The sequence below is a fragment of the Anomaloglossus baeobatrachus genome, unplaced genomic scaffold (assembly GCF_048569485.1).
Source record: "Anomaloglossus baeobatrachus isolate aAnoBae1 unplaced genomic scaffold, aAnoBae1.hap1 Scaffold_118, whole genome shotgun sequence".
NCBI lineage: Eukaryota > Metazoa > Chordata > Amphibia > Anura > Aromobatidae > Anomaloglossus > Anomaloglossus baeobatrachus.
Genome location: NW_027441888.1, coordinates 106,701 through 127,863, shown reverse-complemented (window position 1 = coordinate 127,863; position 21,163 = coordinate 106,701). Strand labels below are relative to the sequence as shown.

At 44.1% G+C, this 21,163-nt stretch overlaps 1 protein-coding gene across 1 annotated transcript; it reads left to right on the top strand.

Moving 5' to 3' along the window:
* Window positions 1-519: 519 nt before the first annotated feature.
* Window positions 520-19,207, top strand: LOC142260517 (uncharacterized). Its single transcript, XM_075331967.1, has 2 exons — window positions 520-1,693; window positions 15,774-19,207. The coding sequence occupies exon 2, from the start codon at window positions 16,445-16,447 to the stop codon at window positions 18,434-18,436; it is 1,992 nt and encodes a 663-aa protein (XP_075188082.1). The 5' UTR covers window positions 520-1,693; window positions 15,774-16,444; the 3' UTR covers window positions 18,437-19,207.
* The last annotated feature ends 1,956 nt before the right edge of the window (window positions 19,208-21,163 follow it).

The following is a 21,163-nucleotide window of genomic DNA, read 5'->3' as shown; positions in this document are numbered from 1 at the left end:
GTTTGGAGAAGAAAGGGAATGGCACATGATCCAAGGCACACCACATCCTCTGTAAAACATGGTGGAGGCAACGTGATGGCATGGGCATGCATGGCTTTCAATTGCACTGGGTCACTTGTGTTTATTGATGACATAACAGCAGACAAGAGTAGCCGGATGAATTCTGAAGTGTACCGGGATATACTTTCAGCCCAGATTCAGCCAAATGCCGCAAAGTTGATCGGACGGTGCTTCATAGTACAGATGGACAATGACCCCAAGCATACAGCCAAAGCTACCCAGGAGTTCATGAGTGCAAAAAAGTGGAACATTCTGCAATGGCCAAGTCAATCACCAGATCTTAACCCAACTGAGCATGCATTTCACTTGCTCAAATCCAGACTTAAGACGGAAAGACCCACAAACAAGCAAGACCTGAAGGCTGCGGCTGTAAAGGCCTGGCAAAGCATTAAGAAGGAGGAAACCCAGCGTTTGGTGATGTCCATGGGTTCCAGACTTAAGGCAGTGATTGCCTCCAAAGGATTCGCAACAAAATATTGAAAATAAAAATATTTTGTTTGGGTTTGGTTTATTTGTCCAATTACTTTTGAGCTCCTAAAATGTGGAGTGTTTGTAAAGAAATGTGTACAATTCCTACAATTTCTATCAGATATTTTTGTTCAAACCTTCAAATTAAACGTTACAATCTGCACTTGAATTCTGTTGTAGAGGTTTCATTTCAAATCCAATGTGGGGGCATGCAGAGCCCAACTCGCGAAAATTGTGTCACTGTCCCAAATATATGGACCTAACTGTACATTACATTAGGTTAAAGGTTAACTACCCTTGTTCTGGTAAACAAGTGCTGCGCATGACATATACATACAACTTAGAACTCATATTCGATGGTTACATCATGCAAAACCAAGAATGGGAATGAGGTGTATATTGGGTTCCGAAGACACTGCAGAACCATGTTTAGTCAGTGGAGTGAGTAGCGCTGTAGCAAAATAGTATATAAGCGGGGTCATATTCTATGGGTTCAGAATGTCCCCACCATTCTCAACCAAAGACTGATGGAAGATTGCCGTGACATCACAGCTATGTAAGATAAATGGACTCTTTCTTTTTCTTCTTATTACTCAATTTTAATTAAGCCAAGCATTCTTTTTCTGTAATGATTTTTAACTCTAAATAAACCCATATGTTTTGCACCTCATTTTCTCTCTAAACAATCATTATATACTGGCTAAGTATATATGCCAATCCTAATTTTTCCACATTTGGCGAGCTTCAGCCTGATTGATTGAGAGGCACAGGTGTCTTTCCCGTTTTGGCATGCGTGGTGAATTTTCACTTTCACGTTAGTTCTTGCTGTTTTTTTGTTTACGGGACTTTTCTTCCGTTACACTTCCCTGGCCTTTTGTCCAAAGAGGGGGGGGGGCAGTGAGGAGGAGCAACGTGTTTGTTCAAAAGACTGTAGGAAAAGACCCACACTGCGTCTAAATCAAAGTGAACCTTAGAAGAGTGACAAGGATTGACGTAATTCCACCGCAAGAAGGTCGTATGAGTCGTGCCCTGACGGACATCTGAGGATCCATCCAGGACCATCAATCCAGGAAATCCCCAGGAGAATCCTTCCAGGACACAAAGACCATCAATCCACAGACGGTTGGACCCATTCCAGGACAAACGCATCTACATCTACATATAGGTGAGAAAATGGATTTTATTCATGATATTTCTAAGAAAAGTAATGTGGAGTATACATTTGATCATGAGCATAGTGATGCTCAATTATGGTCAAATCTGTACCGGCAATGTGAAATTGAGAATACTAAGATAGATAAGAAGATCTTTACTGTGAAAAAATTGCAGAAAAAGATACAGAATGTATTAGGCATGGTTTATACTTATAACTCCATGGTGGGTGGGTGTTACGGTTGCTGCGAGCACTGGAGACTAAGTCCAGATTTCTTACTACTGCACATGTGCGAGCGCTGGAGACTAATTCCAGATTTCTTGCTACTGCACATGTGCGAGCGCCGGAGACTAAGTCCTATCTTGGAGCCATTGCACATGTGCGGGTGACATCATCGCTGACACGAGGTCACATGTCTCTGACACCTTCTATGCCGATTGGTCGCTGGTCATGTGCTTGTGATGCCTTGCTCGGTGATAGGCCAGCATGACGTCACTCCTGTCGTTCTGGCAGCGGATTGGCTCTGGTGTCCTCCATCTTGGATGAGGCACAGAGTCTATATAAGACCCTGACACACGCCGCATGACGCTCAGTCCTCTTGGTTCATGCATAAGAGTAGACGCTCTGTGCGCGTTCCTCTAGGCATTCCTCTGTCTATGCTAGGTGAGCGCTACCGGCAGGGTAGCGTTCTAAGGGTATGTGCGCACGTTGCTTTTTACCTGCTTTTTACCTGCTTTTTTGCTGCTTTTTCTTCTGCGCTGTTTAATGCCAAAATGGATGTGTTCTTCTATTCAAGCAAAGTCTATGGGAATTTGGGTTTCTTGTTAACACTATGTTGTTCAAAATGCTGCCTTTTTGAGGCAGAACTTTGGTCAAAAACTCAGCTTTTCAAAGAAGCAACATGTCAATTGTTTTTGCCATTTGGGTTTTGCACTGCAAAGCTGAGTTTTTGACCAAAGTTCTGCCACAAAAAGGCAGCATTTTGAACAACATAGTGTGAACAAGAAACCCAAAATCCCATAGACTTTGCTTGAATAGAAGAACACATCCATTTTGGCATTAAACAGCGCAGAAGAAAAAGCAGCAAAAAAGCAGGTAAAAAGCAGGTAAAAAGCAACGTGCGCACATACCCTTATACCTTACAGCTTCGGCTGCTGTCCGTATCCTTACCTCTTAGGGGAGCGGACATAGGCAGGTGCCTGAGGCACATGGTCTGCCTGGGCCTTGTGGTTCGACTCGTAGGTGGACGTTGCCGCTAGGGTAACGTTCCTTATACTGCGTCTGGCAGTTGTTCGTATCCTCGCACACTAGGGGAGCGAACAGAGGTAGGAGCTTTGTGCGGCTTACGCTGCTGTTCGTCTCTTTTGCACCACTAGAAGAGCGGACCTAGGCAGGTGCCATATCTAGTGGTTCGTGTCCTCGCACACTAGTGGAGCGAACGCAGGTAGGAGCTTTGTGCGGCTTACGCTGCTGTTCGTCTCTTTTGCACCACTAGAAGAGCGGACCTAGGTAGGTGCCATTTCGCACACATTGCCTTTGTCTCTGTGATTATTAACAGAGATCATTCCACACACCCTCCAAGTAAGGGAGGAATTGCTTTACTTACTTATTATATCCTTCTGTGAGTTAACAGAGGTATTGCACTCTGCCATAGTCTGCAGCAGAGTCTTTGCACGGTGGACCCTGACTGTCTGATACTCCTTTAGGTAATCAGACAGCCCCCCGTAACATTAGGACTGAGCCAAGGGTCTGGCAGTTATGGCAGAATATCAGCAGTTACACCGTTACATACAAGTACTTGAGTCACGGCTCAAGAGTATAGAGGATAAACCTCAGACCATGGTGACATCTGCACATGATCCTCGACTTGCTCTGCCAAACAGATATTCTGGCGATGCCAGATCATGTCGTGGTTTCATTAGTCAGTGTCAGATACACCTAGAGGTCAACTCTTCTCGCTTCTCTACGGAGAGGTCCAGAGTAGGCTTTATCATCTCCTTACTTCAGGACAAAGCCTTAGAATGGGCGACTCCCCTATGGGAGCGCTCTGATGTGGTTACTCTGAGACATCAAGACTTTCTTGATGCTCTTAAGGCGGTATTCATGGGTCCGCAGGTTACCCATGATGCGGCCCTGAGACTGTTAGATCTATCTCAGGGTTCGTTATCCACTAGTTCTTATGCCATTGCTTTTAGAACTCTGGTGGCAGAACTAGATTGGCCAGAGAAGGTGTTGATTCCTATCTTCTGGAGAGGGTTGGCAGGCTATGTCAAGGATGCTCTTGCTACTCGTGAGGTCCCTGCTTCTCTGGAGGACTTGATCACAGTAGCAACGAGGATCGATGTACGCCATAAGGAACGTAGACTCGAGGTCTCTTCCTCACGCCCTAAGCATCGGGCTATTCCAGTTGTTGAGGGTCCACTACCATCTTCCTCAGCATCTGAAACATCTCCCACTCCTATGGAGTTAGGTCATACGTCTTCCAGACTACGCAAGTCTGGTCCTCCTATATGTTACGTATGTCGTCAGGCTGGGCACTATGCCAACAAGTGTCCTAGTCGTCAGGGAAACTCCCTGGCCTAGTAACCATTAGAGGGGGGTTACTAGAGACGTCTTCTGCACCCTCTAAGTGTTGTATCCCAGGTCAGCTCTCGTTATCTGAGAATACATGGCCTATTATGGCTTTTGTGGATTCCGGAGCTGACGGGACTTTTGTGTCCTCAGGATTTGTAAAGGGACACAATATTCCCTCTATCATGTTAGAGGCGCCTATTCCTGTCCGTGTTGTTAATGGAACTATGTTGTCTGACTCCATTACATTGAGGACAGTTCCCTTGCGCCTTTCCCTGTCTCAGGGTCACATAGAGGAGATTTCTTTTCTTGTTTTGCCTGAGGGTATAGACGACATCCTTCTGGGTCTCCCATGGCTTCGGACTCATGCTCCTCACATTGACTGGGAGTCTGACAGCATTATTAGTTGGGGTTCAAAATGTCAGTCCCGATGTCTTCCCTTACCACCTAAGGTCATTGCGGTTGCATATACTGATCTCTCTCCCATACCTACACCCTATCTGGATTTTGCTGACGTGTTCTCCAAACAGGGTACTGAGGTTCTTCCACCCCATAGGCCGTATGACTGTGCCATAGACCTTATCCCAGGTTCGGTTCCACCTAAAGGCAGGGTTTACCCCCTGTCGATACCTGAGTCGGAGGCCATGTCGACCTATATAAGAGAGAATTTAGAGAAGGGGTTCATTCGTAAGTCTGTCTCTCCCGCGGGAGCTGGGTTTTTCTTTGTTCGGAAGAAAGAGGGTGATTTGCGTCCCTGCATAGATTACAGGGGTCTCAACGCAATCACAATAAAGAACAAATACCCGTTACCTTTAATTTCGGAGCTCTTTGACAGATTGAGAGGAGCTCAAGTTTTTACAAAGTTGGATCTGCGGGGTGCGTATAACTTGGTACGAATTCGAAAGGGTGACGAATGGAAGACCGCTTTTAACACCCGAGACGGTCACTATGAATACCTCGTCATGCCTTTTGGGTTATGTAATGCACCCGCAGTATTTCAGGACTTCGTAAACGATGTGTTCAGGGATTTACTGTTATCCTCAGTAGTGGTGTATCTGGACGACATCCTGATTTTTTCTCCTGATCTGGAGACTCATCGTCAGGATGTCGTTCGTGTCCTTTCCCGTTTAAGGGAGCACTCATTGTTTGCTAAACTCGAGAAATGTGTATTCGAGCAGTCCTCATTGCCTTTTTTGGGTTACATTATCTCACAAGAGGGCCTGGCTATGGATCCTGCGAAGCTCTCTGCTGTCCTGCAATGGTCCGAACCTCATTCCTTCAAGGCGGTGCAACGCTTCTTAGGATTCATAAATTATTACAGGCAGTTCATACCCCATTTTTCTACTTTGGTGGCCCCTTTGGTGGCCTTGACTAAGAAAGGTGCTAATCCCAAAGCCTGGTCTACTGAGACATCTCAGGCTTTTGAGGCAGTAAAAAGACACTTTTCAACTGCTCCCGTTCTTCAAAGACCCGATGAGAGTAAGCCCTTCCTCTTAGAGGTTGATGCCTCTTCAGTGGGTGCTGGTGCGGTCTTGTATCAAAAGAACGGTGCAGGTAGAAAAAGGCCGTGTTTCTTCTTTGCGAAAACCTTTTCACCAGCAGAGAGAAACTATACCATTGGGGATAGGGAACTGCTCGCCTTGAGATTAGTCTTGGAGGAGTGGCGTCACTTGCTGGAAGGGGCGAAACATCCTTTCCAGGTCTATACAGACCATAAGAATCTGACGTACTTACAAACCGCTCAGCGTCTGAATCCTCGCCAAGCCCGCTGGTCCTTGTTTTTCTCCCGCTTTCACTTCTCCATCAACTATCTGTCTGGGAGTAAGAATAACAAGGCAGACGCCCTGTCTCGCTCTATGCTTTCTACCCAGGAGGAGATTGACGAACCTCGTCTTATCCTTCCCTCCAGGGTTTTTCATACGCTCTCCCCTGTGACGTTAGACCAAATCCCACTGGGCAAGACCTTTGTTCCGCCTGATCGACAGAATGATATACTGTCATGGGCCCACACCTCAAAGGTGGGTGGGCATTTTGGTATTAGGCGGACACGAGAGTTACTGGAGAGGTGGTATTGGTGGCCACACTTAGCCAGCCACGTCAAGAGATATGTCGGTTCCTGCTACTCGTGAGCTCGCAACCGTCCATTACGGCAGAGACCGGCTGGACTCTTGCATCCTTTACCAGTGCCAGATAGGCCATGGGAGGTGGTAGGCATGGACTTTGTGGGTGATCTTCCATGTTCACAGGGACATAGATTTGTGTGGGTCATTACGGACCATTTCTCCCGGATGGTTCATCTCGTACCGTTATCGAGAATCCCATCTTCTAGGGTACTAGCCAAACTATTCCTCAAGCATGTCTTTAGGCTTCACGGGATGCCAGATCGTATCATTTGTGATAGAGGCCCGCAATTTACTTCCCGTTTCTGGCGAGATCTTTGTAGCCTTCTGCAAATTGAGTTGAATCTCTCTTCGGCATACCATCCGGAGACCAATGGTTTGGTTGAGCGTACCAATCAATCTATGATTATATACCTTCGACACTTTGTTGCTGAGAACCACGATAACTGGTCCTCCCTCCTACCCTGGGCAGAATTTGGCCTTAACAATTCGCTGGCTGAGGCCACTGGGCAGACACCGTTCGTACTCCATAATGGGCAACACCCTAGGGTACCGGTACCGTTTCCCGCTGCTGCACCTCCTCCTCTTGTGGCCGACTGGGCAACTAATGCCAGAGAAGTTTGGGATCGGACTCAAGAGTCGATCCAAGCAGCTAAGGACCGTATGAAGACGGTGTCCGATCGGTTTCGTCGCCCGGCTCCTGTCTTTTCTCCAGGGGACTTTGTGTGGCTCTCTGCAAAACACGTGAGACTTAGAGTGAGCTCTGTCAAATTTGCTCCTCGCTTCCTGGGTCCTTATGAGGTTCTTCGACAGGTAAATCCTGTAGTCTACCAATTGAAGTTACCCGTCCATCTTAAGATTCATGACAAATTCCATGTCTCACTGCTAAAGCCGGCTATTTTACCTCACGCTCGTGAAGTGCACTCTCCTGCCTCTGATTCCTCTCGCTCTAGCTATGAGGTACGAGCCATAGTTGGTTCTAAGATGGTTAGAGGGCGCAGGTTCTTCTTGATAGATTGGGAGGGTTACGGCCCGGAACATCGCTCTTGGGAGCCTGAGGAGGCTGTCCATGCTCCCGACTTAGTTGCCGATTACCTGCGTCGCCGGGAGGGGGGCCCTTGAGGGGGAGGTACTGTTACGGTTGCTGCGAGCACTGGAGACTAAGTCCAGATTTCTTACTACTGCACATGTGCGAGCTCTGGAGACTAAGTCCAGATTTCTTGCTACTGCACATGTGCGAGCGCCGGAGACTAAGTCCTATCTTGGAGCCATTGCACATGTGCGGGTGACATCATCGCTGACACGAGGTCACATGTCTCTGACACCTTCTATGCAGATTGGTCGCTGGTCATGTGCTTGTGATGCCTTGCTCGGTGATAGGCCAGCATGACGTCACTCCTGTCGTTCTGGCAGCGGATTGGCTCTGGTGTCCTCCATCTTGGATGAGGCACAGAGTCTATATAAGACCCTGACACACACCGCATGGCGCTCAGTCCTCTTGGTTCATGCATAAGAGTAGACGCTCTGTGCGCGTTCCTCTAGGCATTCCTCTGTCTATGCTAGGTGAGCGCTACCGGCAGGGTAGCGTTCTTATACCTTACAGCTTCGGCTGCTGTCCGTATCCTTACCTCTTAGGGGAGCGGACATAGGCAGGTGCCTGAGGCACATGGTCTGGCTGGGCCTTGTGGTTCGACTCGTAGGTGGACGTTGCCGCTAGGGTAACGTTCCTTATACTGCGTCTGGCAGTTGTTCGTATCCTCGCACACTAGGGGAGCGAACAGAGGTAGGAGCTTTGTGCGGCTTACGCTGCTGTTCGTCTCTTTTGCACCACTAGAAGAGCGGACCTAGGCAGGTGCCATATCTAGTGGTTCGTGTCCTCGCACACTAGTGGAGCGAACGCAGGTAGGAGCTTTGTGCGGCTTACGCTGCTGTTCGTCTCTTTTGCACCACTAGAAGAGCGGACCTAGGTAGGTGCCATTTCGCACACATTGCCTTTGTCTCTGTGATTATTAACAGAGATCATTCCACACACCCTCCAAGTAAGGGAGGAATTGCTTTACTTACTTATTATATCCTTCTGTGAGTTAACAGAGGTATTGCACTCTGCCATAGTCTGCAGCAGAGTATTTGCACGGTGGACCCTGACTGTCTGATACTCCTTTAGGTTATCAGACAGCCCCCCGTAACAGTGAGGCACAGCCAACACACACCATCTGCATGGTTACAGACATAACCAATACAACGGACACACACATAGCAGATGCAGAAACAACAGATTGTCCAAATTGTTCAATATTGGCTGAACATATTGAAAATTTGGAAGATCAATTGGAAACTAGAGCAGACTTAATATCAAAATTACGTAAAGATATAAAACATGTGTCTGCCAATACATGACAACATCAAAGGGATGCCTCAGCATCACCTGCCTCAGGTTCAGATGTTCCTGAACAGTTGAACACAACTGTGGATGAGGGTCTGAACGAGGAAGAAATACGTAAAAAGAAATTACATGAAAAAGCAGCCTGTCTTAATATTAAAATCCATGACCAATTAATGAAAATCATAAAAGACATACCCAAATATGATGATAAAATGGACGCCTTCCATAATGCGGACATTTTTGAATCGAACGCAGATAAATACAATCTTACGGATGATCAAAGGAATAAAATATTTAGGGTATGGCTTCCCTCTCATATGACAAAAAGGTTACAAGCCACACCTAGGACAAATGAACACAATGACCTGATCCATGATACAAAGGAAGATAGGCTGAAACAGTTAATTCTATTCACAACAGGAGAATGTACCCCAACTGTTGAAATTTTAGAAAATCTTAAAACACACATACAAGAGAACCCTTTTGTTTTTTTGGTCAAATTCGAACAAGCTTACCGAATGATAATGGAAATCGGATCTGAACAAGAACCGACTTCCATGGTCAAAGCTTTTGTTAAAAAAAAATTAAAAAATTTGACCCTGCTTCATTCGAAATCGCTTCTAGGATGGACAATCTACAGGAGGCCACGACATTTATTGATAGAATACGGAGACAAATGAAGCAAAATCAGGTAAAGTCAAAAATAGCCATGATAAAGGAGACAAATGATGACAAAACAGTATCACAGAAAAAACAAAATAATAAGAACAAGAGACCCATACTGAATTCTAAGAACAAGGGTTCAGGGGGGGCAAGCAAAAAAAGCAACATTCATTGCTTCTTCTGCAGCCTTCCTGGCCACCTTAAGTGGGAATGTAAGAAATTCCTAAGGGCGAGAGCTGATGAAAAGCTGGGTAAAGAGAATGGACTGATGCCAATTACATCAAGCGCACCTCCCCCATCTTCAGCGCCTCCTCCTTCATACACACCCACTCATACTGACTACAGGAATAACCAATCACCATATGCACCACTGACCAAACAAATTAGGGAAATGACCATAAAGGAGTTGAATGCAAGGAACAAGACACCTGCTGCTCTTCTTCCTTCTCCATCTTCCTGACTAGCAAAGCCGGTGCCCAGGCTCCATCCACTGGAATTTGTCACTCGAGTTTCAATGGATAGCTGTGGTCGACCATTTTTAAAGGTACATCTTAACGGCCAGGAAGTAATGTTTCTCCTTGATACAGGTGCGCAATTGAGCATAACAAATGTTGATCTACATTTAAAGCCAGATTCCCCTGTATGTGCAATTGTTGGTTTCAGTGGCAAAAATGGAACAACGGTAACTTTAGCTCAGGATGTTTTTCTGGAAATACCTGGTTCTGTGGAAACAAAAATGGATATCTGGTGTTGTCGGGATACTGAGAACATAATTGCCACTGATTTTATGGAAAAGCATGGCTGGATTATTGATTTGGGTAACAAAACAATTTGGAAAGACTCTAACGGTTGTTTGAACGATGTAGTGTCCTCTGATCATTTGTGGCCTGAAACTGGTGGTAATGAAGTATTGACTGAGATAGTACAACGGTTTCCTTCTCTATGGGGTCAGTACAGAAATCAAGTAGGAACTATGAAGGATTTAGTGGTGAAAGTGGAAGGGCGGGATGCGCCTCCACAGCGTCAGTATAAGTTGCCCCCAGAGTCAATTGCTCCGATGTCTAAAATTATTTAGGAATTGTTGGATCAAGGTGTCATACGTAAGGCAAATTCTGTTTGTAACAATCCATTGTGGTGTGTTCTGAAAAGCGATGGTAGCTATCGGATGATATTGGACTTACGGATGTTCAATAAATTTACTCCCAATGTTGCACCGATTGTAGCTGATACACATAACATGATGTCAAGATTGAATGCAAAGGCAAAGTATTTCTCAGTATTGGATATCAATAATGTTTTTTTCAGTATACCGATTGAGAAAAGTTGTCAATATAAGGTTGCGTTCAACCATCTGGATCAACAATACATGTTCTGTAGGCTACCTCAGGGGGCGCATATGTCGCCAAGCATTTTTCATCAGGCGCTAGCAAAACTTTTGTCAAAATTTTCTCATCTGGAATGTATATTGCAATATGTGGCCGATATGTTGCTATGTACAGAGGATGAGGAATTGCATATTTCTCTATTGGCAGAGTTGTTTGAGCTTCTGCATGATGCAGGATTGAAACTGAATACCAAAAAGGTCAAACTGATGCAGACTGAGGTCAGATTTTTAGGAGTTCTGCTAAGTCCAGGTAAAAGGCTACCCCTACAGGACAGAATAGAGGCAATAGCATCCCTTCCAATTCCAACATCACACAAGGCACTAAGACATTTTTTAGGACTTGTAAATTATTCAAGGGAAGGTGATAATGATGATTATTTTGGTCCCTGGAGTGTCGAACAGGAAAAAGCCTTCACACAATTGAAACATGATCTACAACACTCACCTGCGTTAACTATGGTGGAAAAGAATGCACCTTTTGCGCTCCAAGCACACACTTCAGAGACAAGTATCTCTGTGGTTTTGCTGCAGCTGCAAGGGGGGGAATAGAGAATCTTTGGTTACTTCTCTAAGCTTCTCTCACCTGTTGAGAGGGGGTTCAAGGTGCGCGCAAGACACCTGGTGGGAGTGTATTTCGCAATAAAAATAACAGAACATATACCGTATTTTTCGGACCATAAGACGCACTTTTTTCCCCCCAAATGTTGGGGGAAAGTGGGGGTGCGTCTTATGGTCTGAATGTAGGGCTGCGTGGAATGAGGGTGCTGCGGTGGAGCGGGTTATCGGGGGCATGAGCAGGCTGTAGCAGCGCCTGCCATGACCACGTGGACCCGCTCATTTAATATGCACGCCCATCCTCCCACCCATCGTCTCTCAGCGCTGACAGGTGGGCGGGTGGATGTGCGAGGGATAAACAGCAGGCCCACGTGATCACCCCTGGCAACTACAGCCTGGAGTGATCATGTCCGGTTGTATTCACTGCCCCCCGTGCATCATCATCAGCGCGGGGTGCAGTGAATCAGTACACTCACCTGTCACCGTTCCCCTGCAGTACCGCGATCTCCTCCTGGCTGCCGGCGGCTGCTGAGTGGAGCCGTCCCCGTTCCCCTGCAGCACCGCGATGTCCTCCTGTCTGTGCGGCGGCCGCTGAGTGGAGACTAGCGGTGCGCACAGCGATGACGTCATCGCTGTGCGCACGTGTCCACATGCAGCCGCTCGCAACCAGGAGGACATCGCGGTGCTGCAGGGGAACGGGGACGGCTCCACTCAGCGGCCGCCGGCAGCCAGGAGGAGATCGTGGTACTGCAGGGGAACGGTGACAGGTGAGTGTACTGATTCACTGCACCCCACACTGATGATGGTGCACGGGGAAAAGTGAATACAGCCGCACATGATCACTCCAGGCTGTAGTTGCCAGGGGTGATCATGTGGGCCTGCTGTTTAACGGGGACGGCTCCACTCAGCGGCGCTGCCGCTGACACAGGCGGGAGGAGGAGCGATGCTGCAGGGAGTGAGGTGAGGTAAGATAAGTATGAACGTTTATTTTTTTTATGTGCCACAGGATGCGGGCCGTATACCAGCATGGGGGTGTATAGCAGGATGTGGGTATATTATGAGCAGGATGTGGGTATATTATGAGCAGGATGGGGTATATTATGAACAGAATGGGGGTATATTATGAGCAGAATGGGGGTATATTATGAGCAGAATGGGGGTATATTATGAGCAGAATGGGGGTATATTATGAGCAGGATGGGGGTATATGAGCAGGATGGGGGTATATGAGCAGGATGGGGGTATATACTGTATATACAAGGCAGGAGGATCATTACCAGGATGGGGTATCTTAGTAGAGAATTTGGGGATATTACCCCCATAAAAGTGTCAGCAGCAGATCCTCACCCCAGTGTGTCATGACTCCATTTTTTGCTTAAAATGTTATTTTTCTATTTTCCTGCTCTAAAACCAGGGTGCGTCATATGGTCAGGTGCATCTTATAAGAAGTAACAAGGCACTCCCAGGGTGTGATGAAAAAGTATATTTATTGTGCTTGAAGAGAAAGTGGATTCCGCGCCTGCAGTCCATACTACATTCCTCCTCACATTTGGTAAGCACCTCGGCGTTTTCACGTTTGATTCATGTCATGCTTCGGTTTCCTCTCAGCCTTCTCTTCTGACGGTTATTTACTTTTTTACAGATCATCCATTAAATCCTTTCCCTCTCCTTCACAATACTCATATCTAGTCTTCCACTTTCATTACACAATACTTACAATTCCTATAAACATTCTCCCACACACAGCGCTCACATCCATACTAATCCACCTTACTCTATAATCATACTATCACATCCTACACCCCTGATGGCTATACACATATGCTATCCACTGGTCTCTCCCTGTTACCATTCTCATCCACCCATATAGACATTTTACTACAGATCTTCCTCCCTCCCTCCATTAACCCTGTACAAACCAACATTTTCTTCTTTTTTTCTTTTTCTTCTTTTTCTTTTCTCTATGGTTCTTCTTCTTTTTCTTTTCTTTTACTCCCCTTTTCTTCATTTTATTTTCAAAAATTCTCTGAGTCAATATGAATCTGTTTATTACAGAATGATGTATATATTGTCACATATATGAAATGAATATATGTATGAGACTTTTCCTGTCAAAGAATATGAATTTGAATATTATAATGTACACTGTCATTTATTTGAAACTATTTTGTTTGCCCTCAGTGTTATATACATCTTATGTATTTATGTTATTTATTACTGTATTTTATTTTTATGCTTAGTGCTACTGAGGAAGGTCCAATTTGGGCCGAAAACGTTCTCTTCAAGCACAATAAATATACTATTTCATCACACCCTGGGAGTGCCTTGTTACTTCTTGTATTATGGCTTTGGAACCTGAAGTGCACCCCGGCATCTTTTGAAAATACATACGAAGGAAGTGCCGTTTTCTTCTTTATATCTAAGGTGCATCTTATAGTCCGAAAAATACGGTAATTGGGTTCAATCGAATTATTCTCCAAACGCCACATTCCACACTAAAGCTCCTCTTTGAGAAAAATATTCCAGGTGTGTCACATCAGAGATTTGCCCATTGGTTACTCTCATTGTCTCGAAATCAAATTGAGGTACAGTAGATTATAAGGCCAAATATGTTCTTCCTCAATTGATGCAATATGAAGTACAAACCCTTGATTGCCTACAAACGTTCCAAGAACTAAGTCCATCTCTCTTCAGACGTCAGTCGGAAGACACAGATGAACCTGTGTTTGTAGACGGTTCTAGATTTTTCTAGAGGGACACTTTTACACAGGATATGGAATTTTCTATTCCAAAAGAGGACAAGTGGTAAAGCACAAATTACCAAGTCATTTCTCAGCTCAATGGGCAGAGCTAGAAGCGGTAAGAATGGTCCTACAGCTGAATGAAGCTGATGACCAGGTTCCAATGGTAATTTACAGCGATAGCTCCTATGTTGTCAGGTCCCTAATGATTATCTGCCTATCTTGGAGAGAAGAGGTTATGTGGATTCTTCCAACAAGACCTTGGTGCACAGTGACACTTTAAAAACAATTTTTGAAATAGCATCTAGGGCTCCAAATAGATTTGCTATAGTGAAAGTCGCTGCACATAAAAAATCTGATGAGTTATCTGTAGGAAATGCAACCGCAGATGCTGTAGCCAAAGAAGCTGCCCGGACTGGAAAAGAAGTGTTTGACTCTGAACCTTCTGAGATTTCAGCGGTTCAAAGAGCAGATACATACATACCTTCATTTGCAGAAGAACAGATGAAAGATCCTTCTCTTGTTACTTCTCAGGATGATCCAAAACCTCCTTTATCTGTGAAAATGGGGTTTTGTGTCACAATTCAAATGGAGAATTGCGTCCCGTTGTACCAAAACATCTACAGGTAGAATTCACTCGATATAACCACGAGAGCTTAGGTCACTTGGGCCAACAAAAATTGTTAGTCATTCTCAAAGAGAAATTTTATTGGGAAAAAATAAACGAAACAGTTCAAAGTGTTGTACTATCATGTCTCATTCGTGCCCAAATAAATCCAAGACCTAAAGGACAGAAGCCACCACGTCTACAAATCGCACCTGCAGATGGTCCATGGTCTATATTACAAATAGACTACATTGGTCCTTTACCCTCAGGTAAACATGGTCTCAGGTATGCATTGATTGTGGTAGATGTGTTCTCAAAATGGGTAGAAATTTGACCTGTTAGGAAAGATGATGATTTGTCCACAGCAAGGGAATTGGTACAACATGTCTTTTGTACTTGGGGGATCCCAAGGATGATTACCTCTGATCGAGGAAGCCATTTCACAGGTAAAATCATGCAAACTGCTTGTGCTATTCTAGGGGCACGACAACAATTTCATGTCCCCTATCATCCACAATCTGCGGCAATTGTGGAAAGAATGAATAGGACAATCAAATCCAGAATTGCAAAGATGCTTTTGGATAAAGGTAACACCTCGGTTGATAAGGTACCCTTCATACTAATGAGTATAAGAGGTTCAATCTCCTCTACAACTCAATTCACTCCTTTTGAGTTGATGACAGGAAGAAAAATGCCATTGTGGTTTCCACATGAGCCATTTTTATCCACTCCGCAAAAAGATGCCATCTCAAGGTCCCAATGGTTGAGAACGCTACAGGAGAACCTGAAAGCAATTCTGCCATATGCGGCATCAAGAATGCAAAACATGGAGCCACCCTATGAGTCCAAATTCAAGAAAGGTGCTCTAGTGATGATCAAAACCTTTCGCAAGAGTAGTCCATGGGAGTGTAATTGAAGTGAAGTCTTTGAGACTATGGGACAAGTCATGATTCTCGTGTAACGAGCATCCAATGTGGTAAAAATACCCGCAGACAACAGAAAGTGTGGGTCCACATTGACCAGTGCAAATTGTTTGTAACAAAATAATGATACTGCATTTCTTTACAGAAAGAAATGGATTCCGATAAGAACTGGAATAAGAAACCTAAAGACTTTGACGGAAAGATGACATCAAGCCTTCCGGAAAAAGAACATTTTCCCAAGCTCAAGAAAAGCTTCTATGTGATGGGAACTACTTTCCTGCTGCTTTGTCTTATTTCAATCATTATCTACAAGGAAGACATGTTACAAGGAACAATCACCAATGATGTGAATGAGCGGACCAGAGAGATTCAACATTCACGAAGACCAAGAGGATCATTAACGCTGAACTTACTAAAAGAGAACATCATGGATGATTCTGTGGAGATAACAGGAAATATCTGCATGGGATATGGAACAAAATGTTGCATTGAATTGCATTTTATACACAACACAGATATAACATTAGATGCTATTGCAGGAGCTAAAACTAGATTCACACAATTACAAGGAGAATATGTACATAATAATAAGACAGGTACATGGGAATGTTCTCCTACTGATGTACTATACTGGAACATAGAGATCAGAGGTGATGAACCTGCTGTATGGTCCGGTGATATTACAAATGATATGATTGCTAGGGGAAAGTTTGGAAGATCCAAAACAGAAATTTTGTTAAAAACACAGGTTTTTGGGAAAAGTTTGGATCCTTCATTACTCTCCATTACAGAAGGAGATAAAGATTGGGTAAAAACATGGAATTTCCAGATAACACGGGAACCTGTACAAGTTCAGGTATCTGTAGGGTTTACCGTTACCAACACTATATGGTAGTTCCAGAAATAAGGGTTTCACCACAGACAGTACATAATAAAGAAAATACTTCCCCTATAATGTTAAAATGTAACACAAGGTTGACATTGCCTTCTGAGTCTCTGTTGACATGGACCAAAAATTCATCATTTTTGGGAAGTTTTTTAAATAGTCCAACTAATGTCATTCACAGAGGTCAGATTGGTAATATCAGATGGATGGATGATAACTTATTTTTTTCCATAGAAAATCCATCTTCCAAGGACTCTGGAATTTACCAGTGTTGCGTTGTAACAAGGACTCATTACAGACAATGTAAAGACGTTAGTGTGAATATTTGGTCAGCAGCAGATAATGCATGCACAAACACAAGGTTTATGCCATCTACTCCTCTCCAAATCAATCAGTTTCAGTCTAAGTCTTTATTAAGGGATGGAGAAGTCATGACAATGTTATGGACTTTCAATATGTCGCATTGGAAAATCTCTACCAGGTTTCCTCAGTGTCAATCACATCTTACTAACATGGAGATGGGGATAGAACAATGGTTTGGGAGAAGAACAACTCAGACTAGAAGTAAGAGAGGAGTGTTGGAAGGAATTCTGGGAGGAATAGGGACAGTGGGAAGTCTGACTAATGCCATGAATATACAGACACTTAAGTCAGATTTGGATAATATTGGTTTTATTGTAGGAAAAGGTGTAAAGATTCAGAAGAGTTTGAATCAACTTCTTGAAAAGATGGTTATGAATACAGCTGCTGTACTAGGGTCTTCCGTCTCACATCTACAGGATGCTACATTAGCTCTCGTGGAAAGCACACACGAAACACAAGTAGCTAAAGCGTGCCTGGAGATACAGATCGAGTATTCCACCAATCTGAAAATGATTGCTCAAGCTTTACAGAGTGGAATTACTCCACTGGGAATACTGCGAAATTTACCTGTAGAGTATGATTTTGCATTGAATCATACGGATTTGTGGCTAAATAAGTGGTTGGGATGTGAACGAAACATTTGTGTTGGCACATCACTAATCCCAGTGATCGGAAGAGAGGGAACTATTGTTCCTGTTACAGTTTTGGGTATACCTGTGAGTAACACACAACAAGTGTTCTATCAACTGCAGTACACAGATATTGCATTTGATGGAGTGAACACTGAACAATTAGACATTTCTTCATGGTTACATTTTGTTTCTAAAGTGATGTGTCTACCTGGACAGGATAAGGTAATCTATCATTCATGTTTTCATAATCATTCCTCTTGTCATGCGAGAATAGAAACTGTACAGACACTACATGATCTGGTGACTCCAGTAAGTCCAAATAAGATTTGTTTCCAGGTCATGTCTGAGACAGAGATGGTTTCTGCTTTCTATTCTACTTGTGTGCATAAGGAAAATCTACCTATGGGTTTGTATTGTATAGAAGGAAATGTGAGATCTCTTTCAAAGAAGGAAGGAAGTTTTAATATCACTTCTATAGGAAAGAGAAACTTAACGGCATTTCCCATACAATTCAATTTATCACAAATAAATGATTTTCCTTGGGATATGTGGACAAGTGAAATAAAGAAAGATAAGGGTTTGTTAGATTTATTAACGAAACAGTTAAAGGAAGCAGAAATCATATTCAGGCATGAACAAGGTGAATTAAGTGATATTGAACACGAATGGAATGGAATGTCAGGTAGAACTTGGTGGAGAAGTTTTGGGAAATCGGTACATTCCTGGTCTCAGTCATCTGTTCAGTCAGCGGTTGGAAATGTTTTATTTAATCCCATCATAATCATATTTTTATTAGTTTTGATGTGCATTATTTATCAAGTTTTTGTGATGTGTAGAATTCAGAAGATATATAAGAATATAAAAATAGAAATGAAAAAGGAAGATAACATTCTTAGAGGAATTTTAAATCGTAAGATGACTTTTTGACAGAAAGTTTCAGATTGGTTTATCAAGTCAAATATTGGTCTAGAATTTTCAACAAGAATGTATGTGATACGAATGATGATGAATGAGTTAGGGTTTCCCGGGGATTCATCAAATCTTCAAAAGGAGGGACTGTAAAATAGTGAGTTTATGGAGATTTGATTCATAAACTTGAATACATACATTCATATAATGTGTGTATTTTGCCCATCCCTTTAAGAGAGTCTGTAAGTTGAAAATACTAACCAAGGTCTTTGACATGGTAGAACCAAAGCCATCTGCCATTGTTCATCAAAGCTTTCAACGTAGTGCTATATTCTATTTGGAATTTGTGCAAAGATCTGAAATTAGCTTTGAGAATCTTCTTACTGTTACACTAGGGTCAAGGGTCAGCGAGCTTCAAAGAGTTCTATATATTTTCTATGTCGAAGTGGTTTAGTCTTACAAGTCTCCACTGCGCAAGACACTTATTTTGCAGAAAATATGAATCACGTGATATGACATAAGCTAGAACTAAAAAAGATAGTTCTTGTAACAGCATGTAAAGAGATAAGGAGAATCAGGGGGTGGGGTTTGAATTATAAAAGAGGACCACACTTCAAAGGGTCAGAAGAAGAAGGGAGGTAAAGAGAACTCAGAGGTAGAATGGGAGCATTCGACCAGAAGATCCACAGAGAGACGGCTTATCACATCACAGCTATGTAAGATAAATGAACTCTGTTTTTTCTCTACTTATCTATCTACCCATCTATTAACTCAAGCCAAGACAGTAACTTTTCTGTAATGACTTTAACTTGAACTTTTACTGAATAAATCCATATATGTTTTTGCACCTATTTTGCTCCAATCATTAATATACTGGCTTAGCATATGTCACGTCAAACCGTATTTTTAACAGTTACCAACTGTGGTGGCGGCCTGCATCGACGCCCTATCCATGCCTACCTCTGGCTTAAAGCCGCAATGGGTTCAACACATGGAGGTGTGCTCTTTCGGAGCATAATAGAAGACTGCACACCTCCTTGTTGGCTCCAGCCCCTTTTATAACCTGGGTCCCCCCCAAACCAGGGTGGACCACAATGCACCTCCTGGAGACAAAAGCAGATTGACACGTCATGAGTGGCATAACTAGCGTCCTATTCGGAACCGCCACTTCAATGATGACTTCATGGCAGCCACGACCCAAACACCTCTCCAGTTATCGTCTGACCAACAATAATGAGGTGACAAGTCATAGGGGCGGGCCTCTGCAAGCCAGTTGGGAGTTGCCTGGCCACATCATCAGGACACCTGATGCCCTGTGGTCTATATGGGCCCCCCACATCAGGGGCAGAGCCAAAGAGTTCATTACCGGACCTAGCCTCTGATGCAATAAGTGCCTGAGCATGCTCAGTAGCATAAAATACAATCTCCGAAAAAAGACTATCAGCTTCAGCATGCTGTCTAGGCACAACACAGGACTTAGACCCGGCCAGAAGTCCAAGTACCTGTGCAAAGAGGCTTTTCGCACTAAGTGTGGGAGCATGCGCTGTAGCCCGAAATGAAGACTAAGCCTCAGGAATGGCACAGTCAGGCTGAGCATACTCACTAGGCGAAACACTGGAGTTAGGCTGCGGCTGGGGTAAATCGGCACACGCATGCACATTAGCCGCCTCTCCACACTTAGACGTGGAGGAGAAAGCAGCCAGCTGGACAACCCGAGGCACAGCCCTAAATGGCAGCTGACACCTGGGCGCAACTGGAACCGCAGCAGGTTGCTTGCGTTTACGGCAGCACCAATTCATAACAACAAATAACAGCCAAAATAACAGGTGTACTTCTTCCCGTGGATAATCTGATATGATCCTTTTTTCAGGAACACGACCATCGCTAACAAATGTAGATGAGGCATCAAAACAGCAGCTGCTTCAATGGATCTCAAGTGCGCCATAAAGTGGCCTTTCCTCCACCTCAAGTTCAATAGCACAAATACTCCATTCCACTGTGGTGTCAACCCAATCGCACTTGCTTCATAACAGCTCTCAAGTTTCCACCAGCCCTGCTGAGTATGGGGTAACAGAGATGGTTGAGTCTGCAGAGCTGATCAGTCAGTCACACTATAGCCTGGGAATCAGAGGTCTGCTCCAAAGCTGCAGTGAGTACAGACAAAGAAATTATTATTATTATTTATTTATAGAGCACCATTGATTCCATGGTGCTGTACATGAGAAGGGGGTTACATACACAATAGATATACAAGTAACAATAGACAGACTGGTACAGAGGGAAGAGGGCCCAGTGTTATGATCCAGAACCATGGAAGACCACCACAAATCATTGGCAAAAGGTGACAAGAGCATTGGCAACTAATCTGGCCGCCATCTCCTTACTAACCATCACAACTAGAAGTAGCCGAGGGTTGAACTAACATCCTGTGCACCGCGAACCCAGCCGGAGAACTAACTATCCTAAAGGTAGGAAAGATGAATAACTCTCTGCCTCAGAAAATAGACAAGAATAGCAAGCCCCCCACATTAAAAGACTGCGGTGATATAGGAAAAACACAATACACAGGTAGATGACAGGATTAGCAAAAGGTGAGGCCCCCGCTGACTAAAATAGGAAAGGACAGGAAAGGGACTGATGGTGGCCAGAGAAAAACCCTGCAAAATACCAACTTCCTGATAGTACAAAAAGGCCCTCAGATTGCACAATCTGAACTCCGTCCTATACCAGGTGCCCTTGTCATAC

What these genes read in the sequence shown, in the direction of transcription:
- LOC142260517 (XM_075331967.1), top strand. Translation starts at nt 16,445, where the DNA reads ATGGAATTTCCAGATAACACGGGAACCTGTACAAGTTCAGGTATCTGT.